Raw genomic sequence first — 24,606 nt, 5'->3', positions numbered from 1 at the left:
CATTAAAAGTTAGATGATTCTTTTAGTTCAATTCGAACGGCAATTTTTGATGTTCTTAAATTGGTACAGAGCCATAATCCAGAAGAGTGATGCAAAGCTCACTGAGCACATTCATTACCCTTCAAAGTCTTCGAAAACAGATTACTGGGCTTCGCTCCTAGAGAATGATTTCATTTCTTAGGTTCTGTGGTGCAGGCAGGTTTGGAAATCACTTATCTAAAAGTCCTTAATGCTTTGTGAAACTTAAGTTCACTCCATCTACCATTTCCTCAGAGGGCAGCTAGTATTAATGGAAATGACCCGTTGCATTTTACTTCTTGCGTGCTGTTACCAACACCGCCTTTTACTCTCCTTTGAAATAATTAAAAAGCACTGGGAAGGGAAAGCACTGCAGAATTTTACTAAACATAATCTGTTGCAATAAAATGTAACTAAATAAAATGACAGAAAACTGTGCCTTTTAGAAGAGGAATCAACTGCATGATCTGTGTGCTTTCCAAAAGCGTGGCTCACTCTTCTTCCGCAAGAGAAAACTACAACCAGTCTTGACAGGAAGTTGTTGGGTTTTTGTTTTTGTTAAACAGTTCTACCAAATAGTTTTGCAAATAGACCCAGGCTTGACTGGCAATTAAACATGAAACTTCCCATTGGGTATTTTCGAGACTACCACGGGGAATCAGCTACCAGCTTACTGCCATGTGGGAAAACTGCACGAGATTCCGGGATCGGAATCAAAATGCTAATTTAAAAGGTCAAGTGAAGCTGCGCCTCACGTTTTGGCGTGCCTGCGCTCTCTGCAGGCAGCAGCGAACAAAGACCCAGCAAGAGAAGGCAGAGGCTAAGACCCATCCCGTATCTGCTCTCCTGAAATAATTCTGGAGTCATGCCTGAAATGCCAGAGGACATGGAGCAGGTAAGAACTAGCAATTCAAGAAATGAAGCATTCTAGAGTAAGAGATGCTTTAAAAGCATTCCAGTGAACGCCTGCTAAAAACAATTGTTGTGTAAAGAAAATAGAAACGGGTGTCATTCATTTCCTTAAAACAACCTCGGGACAAGGAAGAATAAGCCAACTTTAGTTACTGACCTAGAGAACCAGGTTATGAAGAACTCAGCTAAGTCTCATTAGCTGACAAGAGTAAAATGCAAGACAGAATTGCAGTTTCATTTACCATTTTAAATGCAATTATGTATATAAAGTTTCTACATAAATAAGGTTTCTATCTGTAGTTGTGTGTTCCAGATGTTCTTTGTCTTTGTATTAATCTGCTAACATAACTTTTAGTTTCAGGCTGCTCTCTTTAAATATATAGACTTCACCACCACACCAAGTTGTACATTGTCTATGTAAGAATGGCGTTTGATTCGCATAGACCCTACCATCATTAAAGAAAATGATTAAAAACCATATCCAAACATATGCCCCTAGAACTGTACCCAACTTTTACGGGGAAAGTATCAAGTCAGATTCTCAAAAGTAGCCAAGTTAAACTCTTTCTGTTCCTCAAGGCTAGGCTGCTCTGAGAATCAGAATGCTAATTGCATATGCTTGCCCTTAAACCTTTTTCTCGTTGAAGAAGGAAGAATTATTTTCTTTTCTCCCATAGAAAGGTAAGATTACATCATGTGTTGCGACTAGAAACTTTAAACCGAATTCCCAGTTTTTAAGAGAGGAGTATTAAGATGATCTTGGCTGCTCCCCCGGCCCTCCTCCCGCCCTCTTCTTTGTTGTCCCCGGATTATACTTGTTTAGCGATGGGGCAGTCCTCAAGGATTCCCTAAATAATGCTAAACTGATGAACAGTAATAGCCTGTATTTAAAAAAAAAATCGGAAAATAAGAAACCTCAGGCTGTCTTCGATTACTGTTCTAGAGAAACTTACGTTTACACAAATGAGGAAATGAGTTTTCGTTGGGGTTGGGGAGAAAGGAAAGTCACGGTGTTCTGACGTGGAAAAACTCCTTTAAAAGGCTGCTTAGTCTTTAGTTTGAAAATAAACCAAAAAGGATTAGGAGACGGGGAAAGGCCCTAGGAAAATCCAAGCAGTGGTCACGTTTGTGGGCGACGTTTAGAGCTTGTTATCCTGGGCACACAAGAACCGTTGGACTATTCGGTGCAAAGTTGGCAAATCCTACACGGCCTGTGCCAGGGTTTACTTTCTGCATAAATTTCACAGGCGTGCGACCCGGGTGGGAACTTTTTGCGATTTTGAACTGGAAGGGAAATAAGTCGGCATCAGCACTTAGGGCTGATTGACTTTTAAAAGGTGGTAGAACGCCCAGCATTACACGCTGCTGCTTAAATTCTCGGTGCTTACCAAGGCTGGGCTCGCGTGGCCCAATCTTGCAGTCCCCGAGGCGGTGTTTCTCAAAGGGTGGGCTTGATTCTGGTTAAACCCGTTAAGAAGCCGGACCCCGGGCTCGTTTCTCCTTATGTAATTATGGGTAAAGTCCAAGGACCTGCATTTTGAAGAGGTACCTAAGTAGTTCATCTTCCTTTCCCCCACAACTTTTTATTTTTAATTAAAAATAGTTTTACATTTTTGAAATCTCACACACAGGTTTTTTCTTTTTTTAAGCATCCAGGAAGACAAATGGCTCAGACGCCAACCCTTTTCTTTTTATTCCTTGTCTTTTTCTAAATCTTTAAAACCCACACCTAGGGCTCTAGAGATGTGTCCATTATGCTCTACCCACCTCCGCCCCCGCCCCCATGACTTTAAAATGCTTTCTTTCTACTTTATGTGTTGCTCAGTCGATCCTCATGCACTAAGCAGTCTGCAAACTTGAAACTCAAAGCGATCCAGTTCAATCTTTTCCCGAGTCAAGAAAAAATAGAAAAAAAGTAGACGAAAAAGCACACAAATAAAATCTCCGAAACAAAACCTGAATTCACTGCCTAAGGTCAGGGCCTTTCTTTTGTGTGTAGCTTTAACCACCGGCGCGTGGGCTGGGGGCGGACCGCGCGTGCCCTTCCTCTTTCTGGGGCGTCGGCAGAACGTGGCCAATCAACGGGCGCGGCTATGGCAGCGGAAGCCGGAAGCGGCGAGCGGGGTCGTTCTGGGCCTAGGGGAGGCGGGCCGAGGGCGTCTGAGCTGAGGCCCGCGTCGATCCTGGGTTGGAGGAGGTGGCGGCCGGTGAGGCTGCGGCGTGAAGACGGCGGGCATGGTGGGGCGGGAGAAAGAGCTCTCTATACACTTTGTTCCCGGGAGCTGCCGGCTGGTGGAGGTGAGGGAGTCGGCCTGGGCGTCTCCGGTGGGAGCGGGGTCGCCGAGGGGGACAAGCCGCCGGGGCTCGAGCGGCTTTCAAGGCATATTCCGCCCGGGTCAGAGCCTCCGGCAGGGAGTGGTCTCACTGCCACCCTCCCAGCCCCGGATCTGAGGGTGGCGCCACCGAGTTTGTTTATCTCGGCGCACACGGGTCAGTGTTTTTTTTCTTCCAGCCACTGCGGCAGGAAGCAAGTAGGTGGAGGTTTTACTTTCGAGTTCAGTCTCTGCTCCTGACAACAAAGAGGTTTTTCAGAGTTGTTTCTGTTTTGATTTTGTTTTTCCCCGTTTCTTCATCTTTGATTCGTATTCCTCGATCTTACAAGTTCGTAGGTTTGAGAAAGAACAGGAAAAGGTGACTTCACACAAATAACAGTGCTGGAGATGACAACTTACTGAACTCTAAGTTCTCAGCACGATTATGCGCTTGAAGGGTTTTACTTTAATCATCCACTGTGAGATTCTGTTATTGCCTCATTTTAGAGATGAGAAAACAGGCATAGAGGGTGAGACATTGGCCCACGTTCATTCCGTAAGGTTGGAGCCTGGATTTCAGATACAGGTTTGTGTGACTGACTGTCTGGGGCTTTGAACCACAACGGAGTTTCCCTGAAGGAAGGTTATGATGATGATTGGAAGATCCATCTCTGGTGCCCCTCGCACCCCCGCCCCATCTTGTTCCATTCCACTTAAGGGCTTCCAGCATTAATCTGACAACAGAACATATCCAACCCTGGGGATAAGAACACTGCTAATGCCCAGACCATGTCTTTTGGAGAGAAGAGAGAATATAGGAGAGATGGCTGTTTTTGTTAATGCAGTCTTCGTGCTTCCAAATGTACTTAGGGTTTAGGGTTTTCAAATCACGTTGGTTCTTTGAGGCTAAAGTTAAGATAAATGGTATGTTAAACCTCTATGTTGGTAGGTCCTCCAGACGGTGCTGAGTGCATGTTACGTATTGTATGTTTACATTTATATGTATGCATTCGGTGTACGTGTGCATATAAAGCTTAATCTACTTTCACAAAAAGAAGTTCAGTATAAAAATGAAAATAGCTTTTCGTGTTTTCCTTCATTAAAAATGAAACAACGAAGAGCTTGGCACAGACTTACTGCTGTCAAAACCTGTAGAATTAAAGCTTACTGACTCATGAGAACGAGAACTGTCTCATAGTTAATGTTAGAGAAGCAGCCTAGAGTGGTTCCTGTTAGTAATACTGTCTGTGGGGCACAGTAGGGTCACAGTAGGAGTTAGACCAGTCCCACCTAAGTAGTTAGAGAATCTTAAAAAGTATATCTCAGTAATGTTTACTTAAAAGGTCTGTTTCTGGGGAATTAAAAAATAAACATGAAACTGTGCCAAGTTTTAAAGTTTCCAAAAACGACAAGGCATTTACTTTTTAGGGAAGCCCCCTTCCACATACTAGTAATAGTCCATTCTTTACTTTTCTCGGCCTTTTTTAGTAGACATTAATGCAAGTGTGCTACAGTAGAAATCACTGTCGCAGAGAACTGTGTTGGACCATTCGGAAAGTGCCATATATCTCCCATTACCTATACAATTTGGTATCATTCGATTAGATAGAATAATAACAGTAGCTCCACATTTATTTATATGTATTTAATTTTTCTAGAAATTTTTTTTGGTGTCCATAAATCTGGTCCCTTGGAGTGGTTGAATTCCGTACTTCAAAGTTTAGACAATAAGAGGAAGATACGTTTACAGTAACTTAAACTGATACTAGATCTACTTTCCCCCATATAATAAAAGTTGAGAAAAAGTAGACTTCAGGCAAAGTATTATCAACTCTTTATTGTGCCTTGAGTGAACTAGATAGCATTTTGTTCTTTCATTCTGAGTTTCTTAAAGTGTTTAGCCATTTCTTCCTTGTGCACAGCTAAAATAATTTATGGAGTGCAGGTCCAAAGTAGTTTTTAGAGGGATATTTCTTTTTCTAAAGAACGAACCAAAAAGCCCCGACAAAACAGTGTAAGAGGCAGAGTACTGTTTATATAGGAGCTCAAAAATAGAGATATTTGTTTGGCGTATTTTAAATTTCGGAGTAATGCTTATTCAGAGGAAAAGTTACCTTGTTTAACTAAACGAAACTATTCGGACTCCTTGTGGTAGGAATAATATGGAAACTGTTAGAAATGTAGAACTTTAAAGCTCAAAGAGCCTTAGTCATTTTGTCTAAATGCCTCCTCCATGTACCAGTGAGGAATTAGATCAATAGAGATAGAATAACTTCTTAATACCAGTTTGTGGCAGAACAGATAAAACTAATCATTCATGAAACCAAATATTAGTTCAAAGGATTGAGACAAAATGCAGTGTATTTGACTTGATCAGAGAAGCAAGAAGACTCGGGTTCTGGTTCCAGCTTTTTTACTGCAGACAAAACCTTTAACACCGGACTTCTTGTTTCTCGCTTTGGAAATACCTTTTGTAACAAGCTTTTTTTTTTTTTTTTTTTTTTTTTTTTCCTTCTTGCTCTGTCACCCAGTCGAGTGCAGTGGCTTAATCTTTGCTCACTGCAACCTCTGCCTGCAGGGTTCAAGCGATTCTCCTGTCTCAGTCTCCCAAGTAGCTGAGATTTTAGGCGCCCACCACCATGCCAGACTAGTTTTTGTATTTTTGGTAGAGACAGGGTTTCACCATGTTGGCCAGGCTGGTTTTGAACCCCTGACCTCAGGTGGTCCGCCCACCTTGGCCTCCCAAAGTACTGGGATTACAGGTGTGAGCCATGGCACCTGGCCTCAAACTGCTGTTATTAAAAAAACAAAAACAACTAACTATGATTATATACTCATATAACATGTTAGTTAGTTTTCTTTTTTGTTTGTTTTTTTGAGACGAAGTCTCGCTCTTGTTCCCCAGACTGGAGTGCGATGGTGCAATCTCAGCTCACTACAACCTCCACCTCTCGCGTTCAAGCGATTCTCCTGCCTCAGCCTCCTGAGTAGCTGAGATTACCTACAATTACCTTTTAAAAATATGAAACAGTATACAGTACCCAGCGGTCAGATATCAGTGCTGAAGATTTTTATTAAGAGTGAGGATCTGAAGTGCAAGCATTTACTGAAATGGAAATGATACTGCACAGCATTCTCTTTGAAAATTAACATGAATAGGCCGGGGGCGCACTGGAGGCCTTACATAGTAACCTAGGGGTATAAGGATATAAAGTTGCATTTTCTCCTGCAACTCCACTTCCTTTTTTAAGTTAAGCCTATTATATTCCCTAAAGAGCCTTATTCTTCTCTATACTTAACACTGCATCAGCTCCAAAATGCTCTTAATTATAATAAGATCATCTGGGCTGTTATTTAAGTTGCACTAAGTTAGCAAAAAATACTGCCAAACTATGACAGTTCTTAAGATTTTTTTTTTTTTAATTCATTTAACAGAGATGTTAAAATGAAACAAGTGTACTTCACAGAATCAGTGAAGTACCCAGATCTTAATTCACTGTTTAGTAACTTTTGTGGATTGTATAATGCTTTGGCTTCTATTTCAAGTTTTCTTTTTTAAGGGGGAAAGATACTGTTGTCATTTTGAGAAAGGTAGATGGCACTTTTTGTTTTGCTTGTATAAGAGAAACAGATTTTTATGAAAGCTTTGAACTTTCCTGGAGTTCAGAGTACCCTAGTCCTCTAAGTGCAGTCTCCAAATCACAATGATCAGCATCACTTGTTGGAACTTGTTGGGATTGCAAATTATCAAGTCCCACCCCAGACCTTTGTGATCTCAAAGCCCTCCAGGTGATTCTGATCCACACTGAAACTTGAGAACCACTGACCTTAGGAACTGTGGTTTCCTGTTCCTTTGCTTCCCTACAGTGAACCAAAAAAGTGAGAAACTCGGAAGAAACCAAATTATCTCTTTTATAGTATTTTTTCAGGAATCTTTACAGTATTTACCCTGTGTAAATTGTTTTGTCTGTTGTATCTGTACTAGACTTGGCATGTTTTCTCCTCTTTACAGTTCAATCTTTGTAGAGCTGTTTTCTTGCCAAATTTCAAAGAAAATATTTTGTTGGCTGAAATCCTTGTTTTCATAGATCAATTGGTTTAGAGCCAAGTTTTGCAACGCAGCCTGAATGAAATTGCTTTCAACTTTTAAAATGTCTTGAAATTGGTTGAACTAAGGAAAAATAATCCTAAGAATTTACCTTTATACTATCTTTCCCTGTTAGTCTTTTCATTTTAGGTTTTTGATATGCTAGAAATACTTGATTTTGGTGTCTTTTTTTTTTTTAATGTATGTATTCGGCTAAGTAATTTAATTGAGCTAAGGGCTTTAAATGGTCTTTGGTATTGTATATGTATTTAAAGTTTTTGATAGCTCAGAATTAGATGACTATAACAACTCTTGAGATAAAATAACTGGTTTTTTTTTTAATAGTAAAAGTTGACTTTATTCAAGATCCTGGTGGGAAATTTGGTGTTACCTGTCTTGGGAAGAAGGGACATTTTTGGAACTATGCTTGGAAACATAGAATTTAAATTGTTTCCTAAATAGTGGTTCTTTTTCATTTCTGTGTGTAAGAATTTATTTGTTTCACAGTAGCAACACAGATCTGCTTAAAATATTTTTTCTTATCCTTTGTGTTTATTAATTTTAGCTTTTTTTTTTGGGAGATGGAGTCTCGCTCCTGTTACCCAGGCTGGAGTGCAGTGGCGCGCTCTTGGCTCATTGCAACCTCCGCCTCCCAGGTTCAAGTAATTCTCCTGCCTCAGCCTCCCGAGTAGCTGGGATTACAGGCGCCTGTGACCACGCCTGGCTAATTTTTTTGTATTTTTAGAAGAGGTGGGGTTTCACCATGTTGTCCAGGCTGGTCTTGAACTCCTGACCTCAGGTGATCTGCCCAGCTCGACCTCCCAAAGTACTGAGATTACAGGCATGAGCCACTGTGCCTGGCCAATTTTAACTATTCTTTGTAGGTAAATTTAGGGTTAACTAAGGAACATTTACCAATTTGGTTAAACTTAGAAAGCATTTAAGTGTTGTAAGGACCAAGTTTTTTTTCCTCCTCATAAATTCCTTTGAAATGTTGATTCTCTACCTTGGGTCCATCAACGTATGATAAATCATTGAGACTTGAAAGAACATGAGACTTGAAAGAACATTTGGGATTAAAATCTGAAGACCAGAAACGTCAGCTTGTAAATATATTGGCAGATTTGACCCAAATACTAATCAGGCCTTAAAATAGGTAAACTTAAAACACATTTCTCTCTAGATACTCAAAGAGCACCTTCAGTCATATCTATAGGAGCAAGACAAATTGTAAAGTCTTATAAACTGAAAAATGTAATATTTACTATTTAGGTACTTGGAGCAAAAGTATAAAAAAAGTTGCTGTTTATTCATTTGGGCATTGTCAATCATAAAACTAGGATTTTCTGTTAACATAGGAAATATAAATCTACATAATTCCTTGCATATCATCTTGTGTTCTTTTCCTTGGGAAAGATTATTATAACTTTTTTTTAATTAAAAACAAATTTTTTTTTTTTTTGAGACAGGGTCTCACTCTGTCCCCCAGACTGTAGTGCATGTCATGATCTTTGCTTATTACAGCCTCGATCTCCCAGGCCCAAGTGATCCTCCCACCCCAGCCTCCCAAGTAGCTAGGACTGCAGGCATGCACCACCTGTAGCTCAGCTAATTTTTGCTTTTTTTTTTTTCTTTTTTTTTTTCTTTTTTTTTTTTTTTTTAAAAGGCGGAGTCTCGCTCTGTCGCCCGGACTGGAGTGCAGTGGCCCGATCTCAGCTCACTGCAAGCTCCGCCTCCCGGGTTTGCGCCATTCTCCCGCCTCAGCCTCCCGAGTAGCTGGGACTACAGGCGCCCGCCACCTCGCCCGGCTAGTTTTTGTATTTTTTTAGTAGAGACGGGGTTTCACTGTGTTAGCCAGGATGGTCTCGATCTCCTGACCTCGTGATCCGCCCGTCTCGGCCTCCCAAAGTGCTGGGATTACAGGCTTGAGCCACCGCGCCCGGCCTTTTTTTTTTTTTTTTCTTTTGTAAGAATGGGGGTTTCACCATGTTGCCCAGGCTGGTCTCGAACTCCTGGGCTCGGGTGATCCATCCGCCTTGGCTTCCCAAAGTGCTGAGATTAAAGGCTTGAGCCACCATGCCTGGCAAAAACTTTTTCTTACGGGATACAGTGTTTTGTATGGTTTGATTAATCATTGTTCTAACTTTATTTATTACATTTTTAAGTGTGTTTTCTGTTTTTTTATTTTAAAAATTTATTTTTATAAATATAAAGTATATTTTTACTTTTTTTTTTTTGTATTGAGACAGGGGTCTCACTATGTTACCCAGGCTGGTCTCAAACTCCTGGGCCCAATGGATTCCCAAAGTGTTGGAATTACAGGTGTGAGCCTGGTGCCCGGCTCTAACTTAACCTTAGAATTGGCTTGCAGATGTGGGACATGAACCAAAATATGTAGAATTAAGAAATTTAGGGAACAACGATGGTGACTAATTTATTTGAGAGAATTATTTTCAAAGTTAGTAACTCTTTCTTTCGCCCTTCACCTTTTAGGAGGAAGTTAACATCCCTAATAGGAGGGTTCTGGTTACTGGTGCCACTGGGCTTCTTGGCAGAGCTGTACACAAAGAATTTCAGCAGAATAATTGGCATGCTGTTGGCTGTGGTTTTAGAAGAGCAAGACCAAAATTTGAACAGGTTAATCTGTTGGATTCTAATGCAGTTCATCACATCATTCATGATTTTCAGGTATGATTTAGGTTATTTTAACGTATACATGAACAATATTAAGAATTGTCTGGATGATATAGAAAATATCCTTGCTCTCAAAGAAATTACTATGCTTGAAAGCTCTAAAGCTATAACCTATTATGCAGTAGCATTTTTTTCATTTAGTATGACATGGCATATGTAATCCTTAAAGTTAAATTTTGACACGTTGACAAAGACAAATATGAAGTATTTTGTAAAAAGCTTAATGTTTATAGAGTGCTTTCTAAGTAATACTTTCTCTGCAGATGGTTTTCAGATGTTACTGTAAACCTCACAACACTGCAAAATAGTTTTTTTCATTTTAGAGCTAAGGAAGCAGGGTCAGGTTTTTGGTATCACGGATACTATTCTTGCTTTGACATGGATTTATTGGATATTTACATCATGTTAATTGCATTAATGAATAGCTCTTTCCTCCTGTCCAAATTGGGGGATAAAACTTGTTTTGATTTAGAAACACTTTTGTTTTAATCTGTTTTGTTTTTGTTTTTGAGACGTAATCTTGCTCTGTTCCCTAGACTGGAGTGCAGTGGTGGAGTTTCAGCTCACTGCAGCCTCCGCCTCCCAGGGTTCAAGCAGTTCTCCTGCCTCAGCTTCCTGAGTACCTGAGACTACAGGTCTGCGCAGCCACACCTGGCTAATTTTTGTATTTCTAGTAGAGATGGGGTTTCACCATGTTGGCCAGGCTGGTCTCGAACTCCTGACCTCAAGTGATCCGCCCTCCTCGGCCTCCCAAAGTGCTGGGATTATAGGTTTGAGCCACCACGCCCAGCCTAGAAACACGGTTGTTTTATTTTCAAACGGGGTCTCACTCTGTCGCCCAGCGTGTGGAGTACGATAGATCGATCACAGCCCACCATAGCCTTGAGTGCCTTGGCTCAAGTGATCCTTCTGCCTCAGCCTCCACAACAGTTAAAAGTACAGGCTCATGCCACCACGCCTGGCTAATTTTTAATTTTTTTTGTAGAGATCGAGTACCACTATGTTGCCCAGTCTTATCTCGAACTCCTGGCCTCAAGCAGTCTCTCACCTCAGCCTCCCAAAGTGTTGGAATTACATGCATGAGCCATCACAACAGAATAAAAATACAGTTGTTGACAGTTTGTTTTCTGGTGTGTGTCTACATATTATGAAATACTCTTTTCAGTCCCTATAAATATTTTAAGTTTGAACCTTGCAGGGAAAAGAAGCAGCATGACAGAATTACACTAGAAATTATAATGATTTATTCTTAGTTGAAGGAATGTTGATTTAATGCACATTTTTCTCTGAATTAATTTTAAGAAGGCTGTAATACCTCTTTCATTTTATTTTGAGTTAAAAAGACATCAATGCTTAACTTCCAGCCCCATGTTATAGTTCATTGTGCAGCAGAGAGAAGACCAGATGTTGTAGAAAATCAGCCAGATGCTGCCTCTCAACTTAATGTGGATGCTTCTGGGAATTTAGCAAAGGAAGCAGGTAATGATGACTTTATAAAATTTTCATAAAATAATAAGTGATTGCTGAGTTTTTAAAAATTAAAGTTTGGTAGATGGTTATTCGTTTTTATATATCATGAAAAACCATTCTAAATTCCATGAAAGAGTAATGTCATGTAAAAATTTAATGGATTTGTCTTCTTTTTTTTTGTAGCTGCTGCTGGAGCATTTCTCATCTACATTAGCTCAGATTATGTATTTGATGGAACAAATCCACCTTACAGAGAGGAAGACGTACCAGCTCCCCTAAATTTGTATGGCAAAACAAAATTAGATGGAGAAAAGGCTGTCCTGGAGAACAATTTAGGTAAGATGTAATCTCTTTAGCCCCTGATTGTTTTTGAAGACTTTAAAAATCTTTTATACCTATACATATAAATGGTTTTAAATTTAAGATGTTAGTCAATGAATATGACTCATTAGAGAAAAATTAAAATATATTTAATCAAAAAATAAAAAATCTAAGAGATAACTACTATGAATCCTTCAAGACAGTTTCCACTATCAGTGTTTACATATTCATCTTTGCGCATAGAAAACAAGTCAGGTAATGCAAGCTTTTGTGTAACTTATTTTCAGAAAACAGGGCAGTATAATAGAGTGAGATATTCTGTTATATGTATATGTATTCTTTTATATGTATGTTATTCTGTTATATGTATATGTATTTTGTTTTTATGTATTCTGTTATATGTGTTAGCATTCTGTTACATGTATGGTGTTTCTTTTTTCCTATATGTGAGTTTGTGTATAATACACATCTCCTTATATAAAAAGTATGCACTCCTTAGAAAAAATGTAAAATTACTAAGAATAAAAGTTCTCATAAATGCTGCCTTAGAGAGATAAACACCAAATGTGATTAAGTGTGGAAGCATTTTTACATATTTTCAAAAAATGTGTGCATGTTGTTTCATAACCTGTTTTTTTCTCCCTCAACATCTTTGCATTTCAGTACAAGTGGAGTGAGCTCTGGGATATCTTAATCCTATCAGTGGCTGCATAGAATTTAATTTAATGAGCCCCTGCACTAAAACTAGTGCCTTAGACTGTACTATGGCCTTGAGAAGCAGCCCTAGCATAGAATACCTTACTAACGGACATTTAGGTTTTTTTTCAAGTTTTCTTGTATTACAAATTATTCTGTCGAAATCATCCTTGAATACATTTGTCTCAGTTTATTTCGTGCTGCTAAAACAGAATACCAACAACTCAGTAATTTATAAAGAACAGAAATTTATTTCACACAGTTCTAGAGGCTGAGAAGTCCAAGATCAAGGTGTGAGGATCTTCTTTCTGGCCCTCAAGAGGGCAGGAATGCTGTGTTCTCACATGGCAGAAGAGCAGAAAGGGATATGCTTCTTCCTTCAAGCCCTTTTATAATGGCATTGATCCATTCATGAGAGCAGAGCGCTGATGACCACTTAAAGACCTCCCAAAATGCCCCATCTCCCAACACTGTTGCTTCATGGATTAAGTTTCAACATGGATTTTTGGAGAGGACAAAAACATTCAAACCATAGCAATATCTTAAGTTCTCTTGTCATATAATTTTAAAAAAAATGTTTGATTTGCAGTTAAAATGTGAACTATTGTATACCATCAGCAGGGACCGTTACATAATCTAAATATTAATGAGTGGTTGTAAAACTAATGTGAACGCTCATATACCCTTCACATAAATTCACACATTTTAATGTTTTGTCACATTTGTTTTATACGTATGCTTTTGCCAGACCCATTGATAAATAGTTGAATTTCATCTCCAGATACTTCACCTTTTATCTTCTAACACCAAGAATGTTCTTTACATAATTACAATGCAATTATCATACATTGGAAAGTTAACATTAATATGATACTGTAATCAAATACAAATCTATTTAAGAATTTTCTCATTTATGCCAAAAATGTCCTTTATTGCTTTTGTTTTTTAATCTAGCATCCAAAGACTATTAATTGCATTTAGTTGTCATGATAGGTTTTATTTTTAATGATCATAATAATGTAGGATTTTTATATATAAAAACTAGTCCAAATGACAGAACATACTTAGCCAAATGTGTTTTTGACTTTTCTTCTTTTTTTGTTTTTTGAGACAGGGTCTCAGTCGCCTGGGTTGGAGTGCAGTGGAACACAGCTCACTATAGTCTTGACCTCCTTGGCTGAAGCGATCCTCCCACCATGAATGGCTAATATTTTTACATTTTGTAGAGATGAGGTCTCACTATGTTGCCCAGGCTGGTCTCGAACTCCTGGGCTTAAGTAGTCCTCCTGCCTTGGCCTCCCAAGTGCTGGAACTACAGGCATGAGCCCCACCACACTCAGCCTTGGACTGTTTTAAATTTTATTTTTGAGGCAGGGTCTTACTCTGTTGCCCAGGCTAGAGTACAGTGTTGCAATCATATCTCATTGCAGTCTCGAACTTCCCAGGCTCAAGAGATCCTCTTGCCTCACTCAGCCTCCCAAGTAGTTGGGACTACAGGCATGTGCCACCATGCCCAGCTAATTTTCATTTTAATTTTTTGTAGAGACGGATTTTTGCTATGATGCCCAAGCTGATCTTGAACTCCTGGCCTCAAGTGATCCTTCTGCCTTGGCCTCCCAAAGTGCTAGCATTATAGGCATGAGCCACTGCGCCTGGCCTTGACTATTTTTACATTACATTGTCACAAGTGAGCTGTGTCATTATGTTTTTTTTTTTAATTAAAAGGCAAGGTTTCTACTTTGATATTATTTAAATCCATACCCTTGTATCTTACATCAAAATATAAGAGCCAGTCAGCTTTAAAATACTTGCTTTTATTCTTCTCTAGGAGCTGCTGTTTTGAGGATTCCTATTCTGTATGGGGAAGTTGAAAAGCTCGAAGAAAGTGCTGTGACTGTTATGTTTGATAAAGTGCAGTTCAGCAACAAGTCAGCGAACATGGATCACTGGCAGCAGAGGTTCCCCACACATGTCAAAGATGTGGCCACTGTGTGCCGGCAGCTAGCAGAGAAGAGAATGCTGGTAAGAAGGATTCCTGAGACCTGTCTTAGCGAAGGTCCACTTTGTCTTTTCCATGCTTGAACTTTCATAGCTATACTTGGAGTATTACTGAGTGAAAGCCAAAAGTGCTTTTTTAAAACTATTAGACCAAGGCCAGGCGCGGTGGCTCAAGCCTGTAATCCCAGCACTTTGGGAGGCCGAGACGGGCGGATCACGAGGTCAGGAGATCGAGACCATCCTGGCTAACACGGTGAAACCCCGTCTCTACTAAAAAAATACAAAAAAACTAGCCGGGCGAGGTGGCGGGCGCCTGTAGTCCCAGCTACTCAGGAGGCTGAGGCAGGAGAATGGCGTGAACCCGGGAGGCGGAGCTTGCAGTGAGCTGAGATCCGGCCACTGCACTCCAGCCTGGGCGACAGAGCGAGACTCCATTTCAAAAAAAAAAAAAAAAAAAAAAAACTATTAGACCAAATAAAAGTGGTTTACATGTAGTACACTATATTCCTGAAGAATAAAAATATTATGCTCTTCTGTCTACATTTATTTCTTATGTACTATAGACCCCATCATTTCTTTTATTGGAAAGTGTTAGAAAACTTCAAAATAATCACCTAATGTCTGTTAAGAAGGTACTCTTTGGGGGCTGGGCATGGTGGCTCACACCTGTAATCCCAGCACATTTGAAAAAGTTAGTATTAAATATAATATCCATACAAAGACAGATGAGACTGATTTAGTTTAGAATATTAATAGGATGACCACAGTTTTTTAATATATGAGAATTATATTTTGTAATATATAACATGACAATGTTTAAGAAAGTTTAGCTCAACTTGAATGGTTCTATTAAGTTTTCATTTTAGGGTAATTAAAAATACTCATTAAATTGGACTGTTTTCATAAAAATCTGTAATCACATTTTATATTCCCAACAATTAAGTAAAACTGGAGCCTTTTTATTTTAAAAATTCTTAAGGTTTAAATTCTAGAAATTGCTCTTTTGTGTTCTGCTGGGAGTATTAGTAGAAACTTGATTTTAGATACCTTGATGAGAGCTTTCCGGAAAAAGAGGGTTGCATTTTAGTTCCTGGACCTTGTTCTAAATAAGCTTTTTTGTCAAACCTCTTATCCTGCTCAACTCAAAACGTTGAAACTATTGAATTCATTGTGTCATTGTTCTTAGGATCCATCAATTAAGGGAACCTTTCACTGGTCTGGCAATGAACAGATGACTAAGTATGAAATGGCGTGTGCAATTGCAGATGCCTTCAACCTCCCCAGCAGTCACTTAAGACCTGTAAGTACATGGCTTTAAAAACCTTCTCTAGATCCATCGCTGTGGTATATATTATTGCTGTGTTGGGTAACTTCATTTCTCAGTACTAATCAAAGTGAACTTTGCTTGTATGCTGGCTGTTCATAGTGCTGCTTTTCTCGAAATTATCATCTATAGAGAAGATCATGAGTATTGAAGTTTGTAGAAAATGTATTATTGTCTTGATCGTGACAGGCATTTGGTTTATTTTTCCAGGGACGATCAAACCAGATTTCTTACGCTAAGAGCAAAAATGAGTAGCAAATATAAAACCTCAAAATGGCCAGGCGCAATGGCTCATGCCTGTAATCCCAACACTTTCGAAGGCTGAGGCAGGAGGATCCCTTGAGCCCAGGAATTTGAGACTAGCCTGGGCAGTGGAGGGAGATCTCATCTCTGTTTAAAAATATATACATATTAAAAGGTCAGGGGGAACAAAGCCCTCAAATATAACCTTTCACTTACTTTTGATTTTTTTGTTTGTCTTTCTTTAAAGATTACTGACAGCCCTGTCCTAGGAGCACAACGTCCAAGAAATGCTCAGCTTGACTGCTCCAAATTGGAGACCTTGGGCATTGGCCAACGAACACCATTTCGAATTGGAATCAAAGAATCACTTTGGCCTTTCCTCATTGACAAGAGATGGAGACAAACGGTCTTTCATTAGTTTATTTGTGTTGGGTTTTTGTTTTTTTTTTTAATGAAAAGTATAGTATGTGGCACTTTTTAAAGAACAAAGGAAATAGTTTTGTATGAGTACTTTAATTGTGACTCTTAGGATCTTTCAGGTAAATGATGCTCTTGCACTAGTGAAATTGTCTAAAGAAACTAAAGGGCAATGTTGCCCTGTTTGCAGTAATTTTTCTTTTTATCATTTTGTTTGTCCTGGCTAAACTTGGAGTTCGAGTACAGTAAATTATGATCCTTAAATATTTGAGAGCCAGGATGAAGCAGATCTGCTGTAGACTTTTCAGATGAAATGCATTGTTCATTCTCAAACCTCTATGTTTTCAGGATTTTTGAAGCTGTTGACCTTTTCATGTTGATTATTTTAAATTGTGGGAAATGGTATAAAAATCATTGTTGTTCATTATTTGCTTTGCTTGAGCTCAGATCAAAATGTTTGAAGAAAGGAACTTTATTTTTGCAAGTTACGTACAGTTTTTATGCTTGAGATATTTCAACATGTTATGTATATTGGAACTTCTACAGTTTGATGCTTCCTGCTTTTATAGCAGTTTATGGGGAGCACTTGAAAGAGCGTGTGTACATGTATTTTTTTCCTAGGCAAACGTTGAATGCAAACGTGTATTTTTTTAATATAAATATATAACTGTCCTTTTCATCCCATGTCGCCGCTAAGTGATATTTCCTATGTGTGGTTATACTCATAATAATGGGCCTTGTAAGTCTTTTCACTATTCGTGAATAATAATAAATATGTACTGCTGGCATGTAATGCTTAGTTTTCTTGTATTTACTTACCTTTTTAAATGTAAGGACCAAACTTCTAAACTAATTGTTCTTTTGTTGCTTTAATTTTTAAAAATTACGTTCTTCTAATGTAACATCTGATATATACAAAAGAATATAGTTTAATATATATTGAAATAAAACACAATAAAATTAACACTTGATCCAGAATGTGAACTACCACCCCATCCTAGAATGTTACAGATATTGTATCTATTTGTGCCAACTGATTTTTTTTAACTAAAAATTAATAGCTATATAATCTTGTTATATATTTGATCCTTGAACAGTATGGGTTTAGGAGCATCAACCTTGCACAGTCTAAAATCCACTATAATTCTTGACTCCCCAAATACTTAGTAAAAACCTGTTGACCAGAAGCCTTACTGATAAACATAGTCGATTAACATATTTCTATCTTCTGTGTATTATATACTGTATTCTTAAAGTAACCTAGAGAAAATAAATGTTAAAATCTCAGGGAAGGGAAAGTATATTTATTCATTAAGTGGAAGTAGATCATCATAAAGTGTTTTTTTTGTTTGTTTGTTTGTTTTTGAGACAGGGTCTTGCTCTGTCGCCCAGGCTGGAGTACAGTAGTGCATTCTCAGCTCACTGCAACCTCCGCCTCTTGGGTTCACACGATTCTCCTCCCTCGGCCACTCAAGTAGCTGGGATTACAGGCGCCTGTCACCACGCCCAGCTGAGTTTTGTATTTTTAGTAGAGATGAGGCTTTGCCATGTTGGCTAGGCTGGTCTCGAACTCCTGCCCTCAAGCAATCCACCCACCTTGGCCTCTCAGAAATGTTGGCACTACAGGCATGAGCCACCACACCTGGCCTGGATATCATAATAAAGTTCTTTATTCTTATCTTCATATTGAGTAGGCTGAGAAAATTAACTGGGGAAATTTTACTGATACCCAGGTCCTACCATGGGCTTACTGACATAAATTTTGGTAATTGAGGCCTATAAATTTATTTTTAGATGTTTTCCAGGTGGTTCTAAGATTGCCAGTCTGGCATCGCATTTGGCAACCACTAAATTAAAGCATTTTGTTTTATATTTTAAGTTACTACATTTCATACAGTGCAAAATTAAGTTCCAGAGAGTAGAAAGTGTAATTCTTCTCTAGCCACCCATTTTTCATCTGTGGAAAAAATCAATGTAGGTCAGTTCCTTGCATACGTTTCTAGAGGTACTCTGCATATAGAAGAATGTAATCACAAAACACACGTGTCCATGCTCTCACTCTCCGCCCTCACAAAGAATAACATACAATTCTCTGAAGTTTTTTTCATTTGGAATTTGTTGTATATTATATAGAATGTCCTTTTTTTTTTTTGAGACGGAGTCTTACTCTATAGCCAGGCTGGAGTGCAGTGGCGTGATCTCAGCTTGCTGCAACCTCCGACTCCCTGGTTCAAGCGATTCTCTCCTGCCTCAGCCTCCCGAGTAGCTAGGATTACAGGCACGCGCCACTACACCCAGCTAATTTTTTTTATATGTTTAGTAGAGATGGGGTGTCACCATGTTGGCCAGTATGTTTTCGATCTCCTGACCTCATGATCCACCCACCTCGGTCTCCCAAAGTGCTGGGATTACAGGCATGAGACACCGTGCCCGGCCAAGAATGTCCTTTTTTTAAAACTTCATTTAAAAATTGCAATATTGCAGAAAAGTTGCCACAATAGCGTAAAGAATGCTTATATTGGCCGGGGGCAGTGGCTCAAGCCTGTAATCCCAGCACTTTGGGAGGCCGAGGTGGGCGGATCACGAGGTCAGGAGATCGAGACCATCCTGGCTAACACAGTGAAGCCCCATCTCTACTAAAAAATACAAAAAACTAGCTGGGCGAGGTGGCAGGTGCCTGTAGTACCAGCTACTCGCAAGGCTGAGGCAGGAAAATGGCGTGAACCCGGGAGGCGGAGCTTGCAGTGAGCCGAGATCGCACCACTGCACTCCAGCCTGGGCGACAGAGCGAGACTCCGTCTCAAAAAAAAAAAAAGAATGCTTATATTTACCTTTCCAGATGCCCCAGTTGTCAGTGTGAAGCACATCTACCCAATCATTTTCTTTCTACATGCAGACCACATGTGTATACTGAACTATATAAGAATAGGTTGAAGATAATGATGCTTCATCACCCACTTAGTATATAAACCTCAGTGTATATTTTCTAAAAATAAGAATACACATCTACATACCCCAGAAATTACCATTCAATTTTATAGGATCCCATTCACGTTTCATCAGTTGTTCCAGTTGTCCTTGATAGGTCTATGCAGTCCAAAATTCCTTGTGTGTGTCGCCATGTTGCTTTAGCTTCAAAGGTGGAACATTTCCTCAGTGTTTGTCTTTCATGGTTTTGACCTTTTTCACATTTCTTTGCATAAGAAACCATAAGTTGACATCGATAGCCCCAATTCCAGTCTTGTTCCACAGCGTTTATTTTGGCTCTTCCCATGTTTGTGGCACCTTTCTCTGACAGCAACCTAGTTCTCAATTCTTTTTTTTTGAGACAGGGTGTCAGTCTCACCGAGGCTGGAGTGCAGTGGCACAATCTTGGCTCACTGCAGCCTCCACCTCAGTCTCCTGAGTAGCTGGGACTATAGGCATGTGCCACCACACCCAGCTGAATTTTGTATTTTTAGTTTCGCAATGTTGTCCAGGCTGCTCTCAAACTCTTGAGCTCAAACGATCCACTCACCTTGATCTTCCAAAGTGCTGGGACTACAGACATGAGCCACAGGGCTCGGACCTCATTATTTTTTTATTTTTTTGAGATGGAGTCTCGCTCTGTCACCCAGGCTGGAGGCGCAGTGGCATGATCTCGGCTCACTGCAAGCTCCGCCTTCTGGGTTCATGCCATTCTCCTGCCTCAGCCTCCTGAGTAGCTGGGACCACAGGTGCCCGTCACCACCCCCGGCTAATTTTTTTTTTGTGTGTGTGTATTTTTAGCAGAGACGGGGTTTCACCCTGTTAGCCAGGATGATCTCAATCTCCTGACCTCGTGATCTGCCCACCTCGGCCTCCCAAAGTGCTGGGATTACAGGCATGAGCCACCGCACCCGGCCTCGGCCCTCATTATTATTATATTTATTAATTTGCTTCATTCATCCATAAGAATAATTCTGATGACACTAGCCAAGTCTTCCTCTGCTCCCCACTTGACACAGGCCTCCGAGCCAGCTGAGCATTCCCAGACCCATGTGACCTGGCCCTGATGCCAGTGACTACAGGGACCACTGTACCTGGTCAAGGATCCTCCCGACCCATAGAGCACTGCACCAAGAATCACATGTGCCACTATTTACCAGCAGAGCACCAAAGAGAAGGAACTCGTTCCTTTTTTGGCTGCATGTCTCCCATTGTATCAATGAGGGAATCACAATTTAATCTATTGGTGTACAGATGGTCCCTGACTTACAGTGGTTCAGCAGGATTTTTTGACTGCAATGGTGTGAAAAGTAATCACATTCAATAGAAACCATACTTCAAGTACCCATACAACCATTCTGTTTTTCACTTTCAGTTTAGTATGTAGTAAATTACGTGAGATATTTAACACTTTGCTATAAGATAGGCTTTGTGTTAGATGTTGCCCAATTGTAGGCTAATCTAAGTGTTCTGAGCATATTTAAGGTAGGCTAGACTAAGCTGTGATATTCAGTAGGTTTATGTATTAAATGCATTTTTTACTTAGGATATTTTAAAGGTATGAAGGATTCATCAGGATGTAACCCCATTGTAAGCTGGGTATCTGATTGGAATATAAGTTAATTATACCCCTTTGGCAGTCAAATCATCTATCTCATCAACATTAAATATAGTAGCAGGCTTTTTTTTGTTTTTTTTTTTGTGCAGTAGGTTTTAATTCAAGGGTAGGCTACTGAAGATAATTGTTTTACTTGAAGGAAGTATTATGTATAGTGAAAAGAAACAACTCTAGATTCAAAGGTGATTTTTTTCACATGTTAGTAGCAAGTTGCTTTTCCTTTCAGAGCTTGAAGTAGTTTTTAGGGTTAAATGAAAAGAATACCACCTATTTCACAGGTCTGTCATGGAAATACTTGGAACAGATAGCAAATGTAGCTGTGGACTTAACAGATGCCCAAGGGTTGGGGTATGGGGGAGAAATGGTGGTCTTGTAATATTACCTTCACTTTCAGCTGTAAGATATTAGGAGTTTTTTCTCGTAAATAAGATTACTAGTGGTTTCTCTTTGTGATTTTTGAGTATTTTCTAGATTTATTTTTAGTATTTTGGAAATACACTTAAAAATATTTCAAAGAAGATAAATTATTTTTGTAACTTGTTTTACCTAAGGACTCCTGAAAGTTCTTTTCTGTATTTTGCTACAGAAATAGCCAGAATACTTGAATTTGTATGCATATAAATGTATCTCTGGAAATTGAATACAATCACTCCATGTATTTACTTGCAAGTGATTTACATTGAAATATGGCCATGAAATTGCCCAGCTCTGTCTACAGTTACTTTGCTTTCCGTAGTCCCCATTTCCATTCTAATTTTTGACATATATACACACTACATATTATTGAACAATTTCAGTTTGTTGTAGATTTAAAAAATGTTGACTTTGAAATGAAAAATTGATATAGAGGCTTTAAAATGTTTTAATGTGAGATGTTAAAAAGTATTCAGGATAACTCAAACACTTGGCATATAGGAGGGCTGGAAATAATTTTTTATTTTCCTTATACAGTGTCACCCTCAGGCTTTATGTGCCTAGAACACGTAAGGTCCTTGGAAAGTGGAAAGAGGGATGATGGTTCTGGCCTTCAGAAGTGTTTGTCTGTAGTTAGAATTCACCCTGAAACTAGAAGTCAAGAAAAGAAGAGGAAAAAATAGATGCCATATGATATGATACCAAATAAGATGACACCAATATCTATGTAGTTGGATAACATTTCTCTCAGCAGCATGAGGGACAGTCATCTTTCGTAAAGTTAACCCCAAAACATTCTGAATTTTTCTTAATGACCCGTTGCAGATCTATGATCTGTAACCCACTTAAGTCTGCCAAACCAATTTAACACAGTCTCTGCCTACAGACAGTGTTATCAGACCCAGATTATTTATTTTTTTTTAAATCTTGAAGACTTGTGAAAAAGATGTGAACTTTGGTGAATAGATTGGTTGCATCCCAAACTAAGATTTTTAAAAAAATGTTTTTAATTGTGAAAAGAATAGTGCACACGGGCCGGGCGCGGTGGCTCAAGCCTGTAATCCCAGCACTTTGGGAGGCCGAGACGGGTGGATCACGAGGTCAGGAGATCGAGACCATCCTGGCTAACACGGTGAAACCCCATCTCTACTAAAAAATACAAAAAACTAGCCGGGCGTGGTGGCGGCGCCTGTAGTCCCAGCTACTTGGGAGGCTGAGGCAGGAGAATGGCGTAAACCCGGGAGGCGGAGCTTGCAGTGAGCTGAGATCCGGCCACTGCATTCCAGCCTGGGCGACACAGCGAGACTCCATCTCAAAAAAAAAAAAAAAAGAATAGTGCACACAAGAAACTACATTAAATGTATGTACAGTTTACAGAATAATGATAAACTCCTGTGTACCTGCCGCTCAAGTTAAGAACATTGCAAGTACCTTAGAAGCTCTGCAAATGCTTTCCCCCATTGTTTCTGTATTAGGCATAATTTTTTCTCTAGAGAAAAGAAACAATAGGATGTGTGTGTGTGTGTGTGTGTGTGTGTTATTTTTTTCTTTTTTAGGAGATGGGAGTCTCAGTATGTTGCCCAGGCTCAAGTGCAGTGGCTATTCACAGGTGCAGTCATAGCACACTGCATCGTGGAACTCCTAGCCTCAAGCAACCTTCTCATCTCAGCCTCTTAAGTAGACAGGACTACAGGCATACACCACTGTGCTCAGCTTGTGGCTGGCAGACTGAAAACCAGGAGAGCCAATGTTCCAGTTTGAGTTGAAAGGCAGTCTGCTGCAGAACCAGGAAGAGCTGATGTTGCAGGTGAAGTCTGAAGACTGACTGCTAGAGAATTCTTTCTTGCTTGGAGAAGATTAATCTTTTTATTCTACTCAGGCATTCAACTGATTAGATGAGACCCACTGACATTATGGAAGCTGTATTAGTCCATTCTCATGCTGCTAATAAAGACATACCCAAGACTGGGTAATTTATAAGGAAAAGAGGTTTAATTGACTCAGTTCAGCATGGCTGGGGAGGCCTCAGGAAACTTACAATCATGGCAGAAGGGGAAGCAAATATGTTCTTTTTCACATGGTGGCAGAAAGGAAAAATGGTGAGCAAAGGGGAAAAACCCCTTATAAAATCATCAGATGTCATGAGAACTCACTACCATGAGAACAGCATGAGGGTAAATACCCCCAAGATTCAATTACCTCCCACTGGGTCACTCCAGTGACATTTAGGGATTATGGGAACTACAAGACGAGATGTGGGTGGGGACACAAACCATATCAGAAAGCAATCTGCTTTACTCAAAATTCACCAATTTAAATATTAATCATATCCAAAACACCTTCACAGACATCCAGAATAATTGACCAAATATCTTGGCAGCTCATGGCCCAGCCAAGTTAATACATAACATTAACCATCATAGTATCATTTTTTTCCCAGAGGTAATCATTATCCTGACTCTTTTTTTTACTTTAAAAAAATTGTAGTAAAATATACATACCATAAACTTTACCACCTTAACCACTTTGAAGCATACGGTTCAGTAGCATTAAGTACATTCACATTGTTATGCATCCCATTTCCAGAACTCTTCATCTTACAAAATTAAAACTTTGTAGCCATTAACAACTGCCCCTTTTCTCTCCCCCTGCACCTGCTAACTAGCATTCTTCTCTGAATCTGACTACTATAGATAACTCATTTGAGTGGAATCATACAGTATTTCATACAGTATTTGACTTGTGACTGGTTTATTTCAATTAGCAGTAACATTCTTAAGGTTCATCTATGTTGTAGCATGCTGCAATGAACATGGGTGGCAAATCTCTCTTTGAGAGATTCTGCTTTTAGTGCTTTTGGATATATACCCAGAAGTGGAATTGTTGAATCACATGGTAATTCTATTTTTGATCTATTTTTCTGATAGTAACCATCCTAATTGGTGTGATGTGGTATCCTGATGTTTTGTTGTTGTTGTTGTTTTGAGGAGGCTCACCCAGGCTGGAGTGCAGTAGCACTATCTTGGCTTACTGCAACCTCCGCCTCCTGGGTTTAAGCAGTTCTCCTCCCTCAGCCTCCTGAGTAGCCAGAACTACAGGTGCGCACCAGCATGCC

At 39.5% G+C, this 24,606-nt stretch overlaps 1 protein-coding gene across 2 annotated transcripts; it reads left to right on the top strand.

The window, feature by feature from the left end:
• Positions 1–560: 560 nt before the first annotated feature.
• Positions 561–17,470, top strand: MAT2B (methionine adenosyltransferase 2B). 2 transcript variants are annotated; one of them, XM_010367356.2, is made up of 7 exons: positions 561–913; positions 9,823–10,017; positions 11,388–11,502; positions 11,677–11,829; positions 14,339–14,532; positions 15,695–15,808; positions 16,323–17,470. In XM_010367356.2, the coding sequence occupies exons 1-7, from the start codon at positions 884–886 to the stop codon at positions 16,491–16,493; spliced, it is 972 nt and encodes a 323-aa protein (XP_010365658.1). In that variant the 5' UTR covers positions 561–883; the 3' UTR covers positions 16,494–17,470. The 2 variants fall into 2 exon arrangements, with proteins under 2 accessions (XP_010365658.1, XP_010365657.1); XM_010367355.2 differs by lacking the exon at positions 561–913 and adding an exon at positions 3,012–3,228.
• The last annotated feature ends 7,136 nt before the right edge of the window (positions 17,471–24,606 follow it).

Source organism: Rhinopithecus roxellana, chromosome 3, assembly GCF_007565055.1.
Source record: "Rhinopithecus roxellana isolate Shanxi Qingling chromosome 3, ASM756505v1, whole genome shotgun sequence".
NCBI lineage: Eukaryota > Metazoa > Chordata > Mammalia > Primates > Cercopithecidae > Rhinopithecus > Rhinopithecus roxellana.
This window is presented reverse-complemented; position numbering and strand designations above follow the sequence as displayed.

Bases quoted from the DNA above. Each gene is read 5' to 3' on its own strand.
- MAT2B (XM_010367355.2), top strand. From the start codon at position 3,166: ATGGTGGGGCGGGAGAAAGAGCTCTCTATACACTTTGTTCCCGGGAGC. The intron at 10,018-11,387 runs GTATGATTTAGG...CTTAACTTCCAG, and splicing joins ACATCATTCATGATTTTCAG to CCCCATGTTATAGTTCATTG. The intron at 11,830-14,338 runs GTAAGATGTAAT...ATTCTTCTCTAG, and splicing joins TGTCCTGGAGAACAATTTAG to GAGCTGCTGTTTTGAGGATT.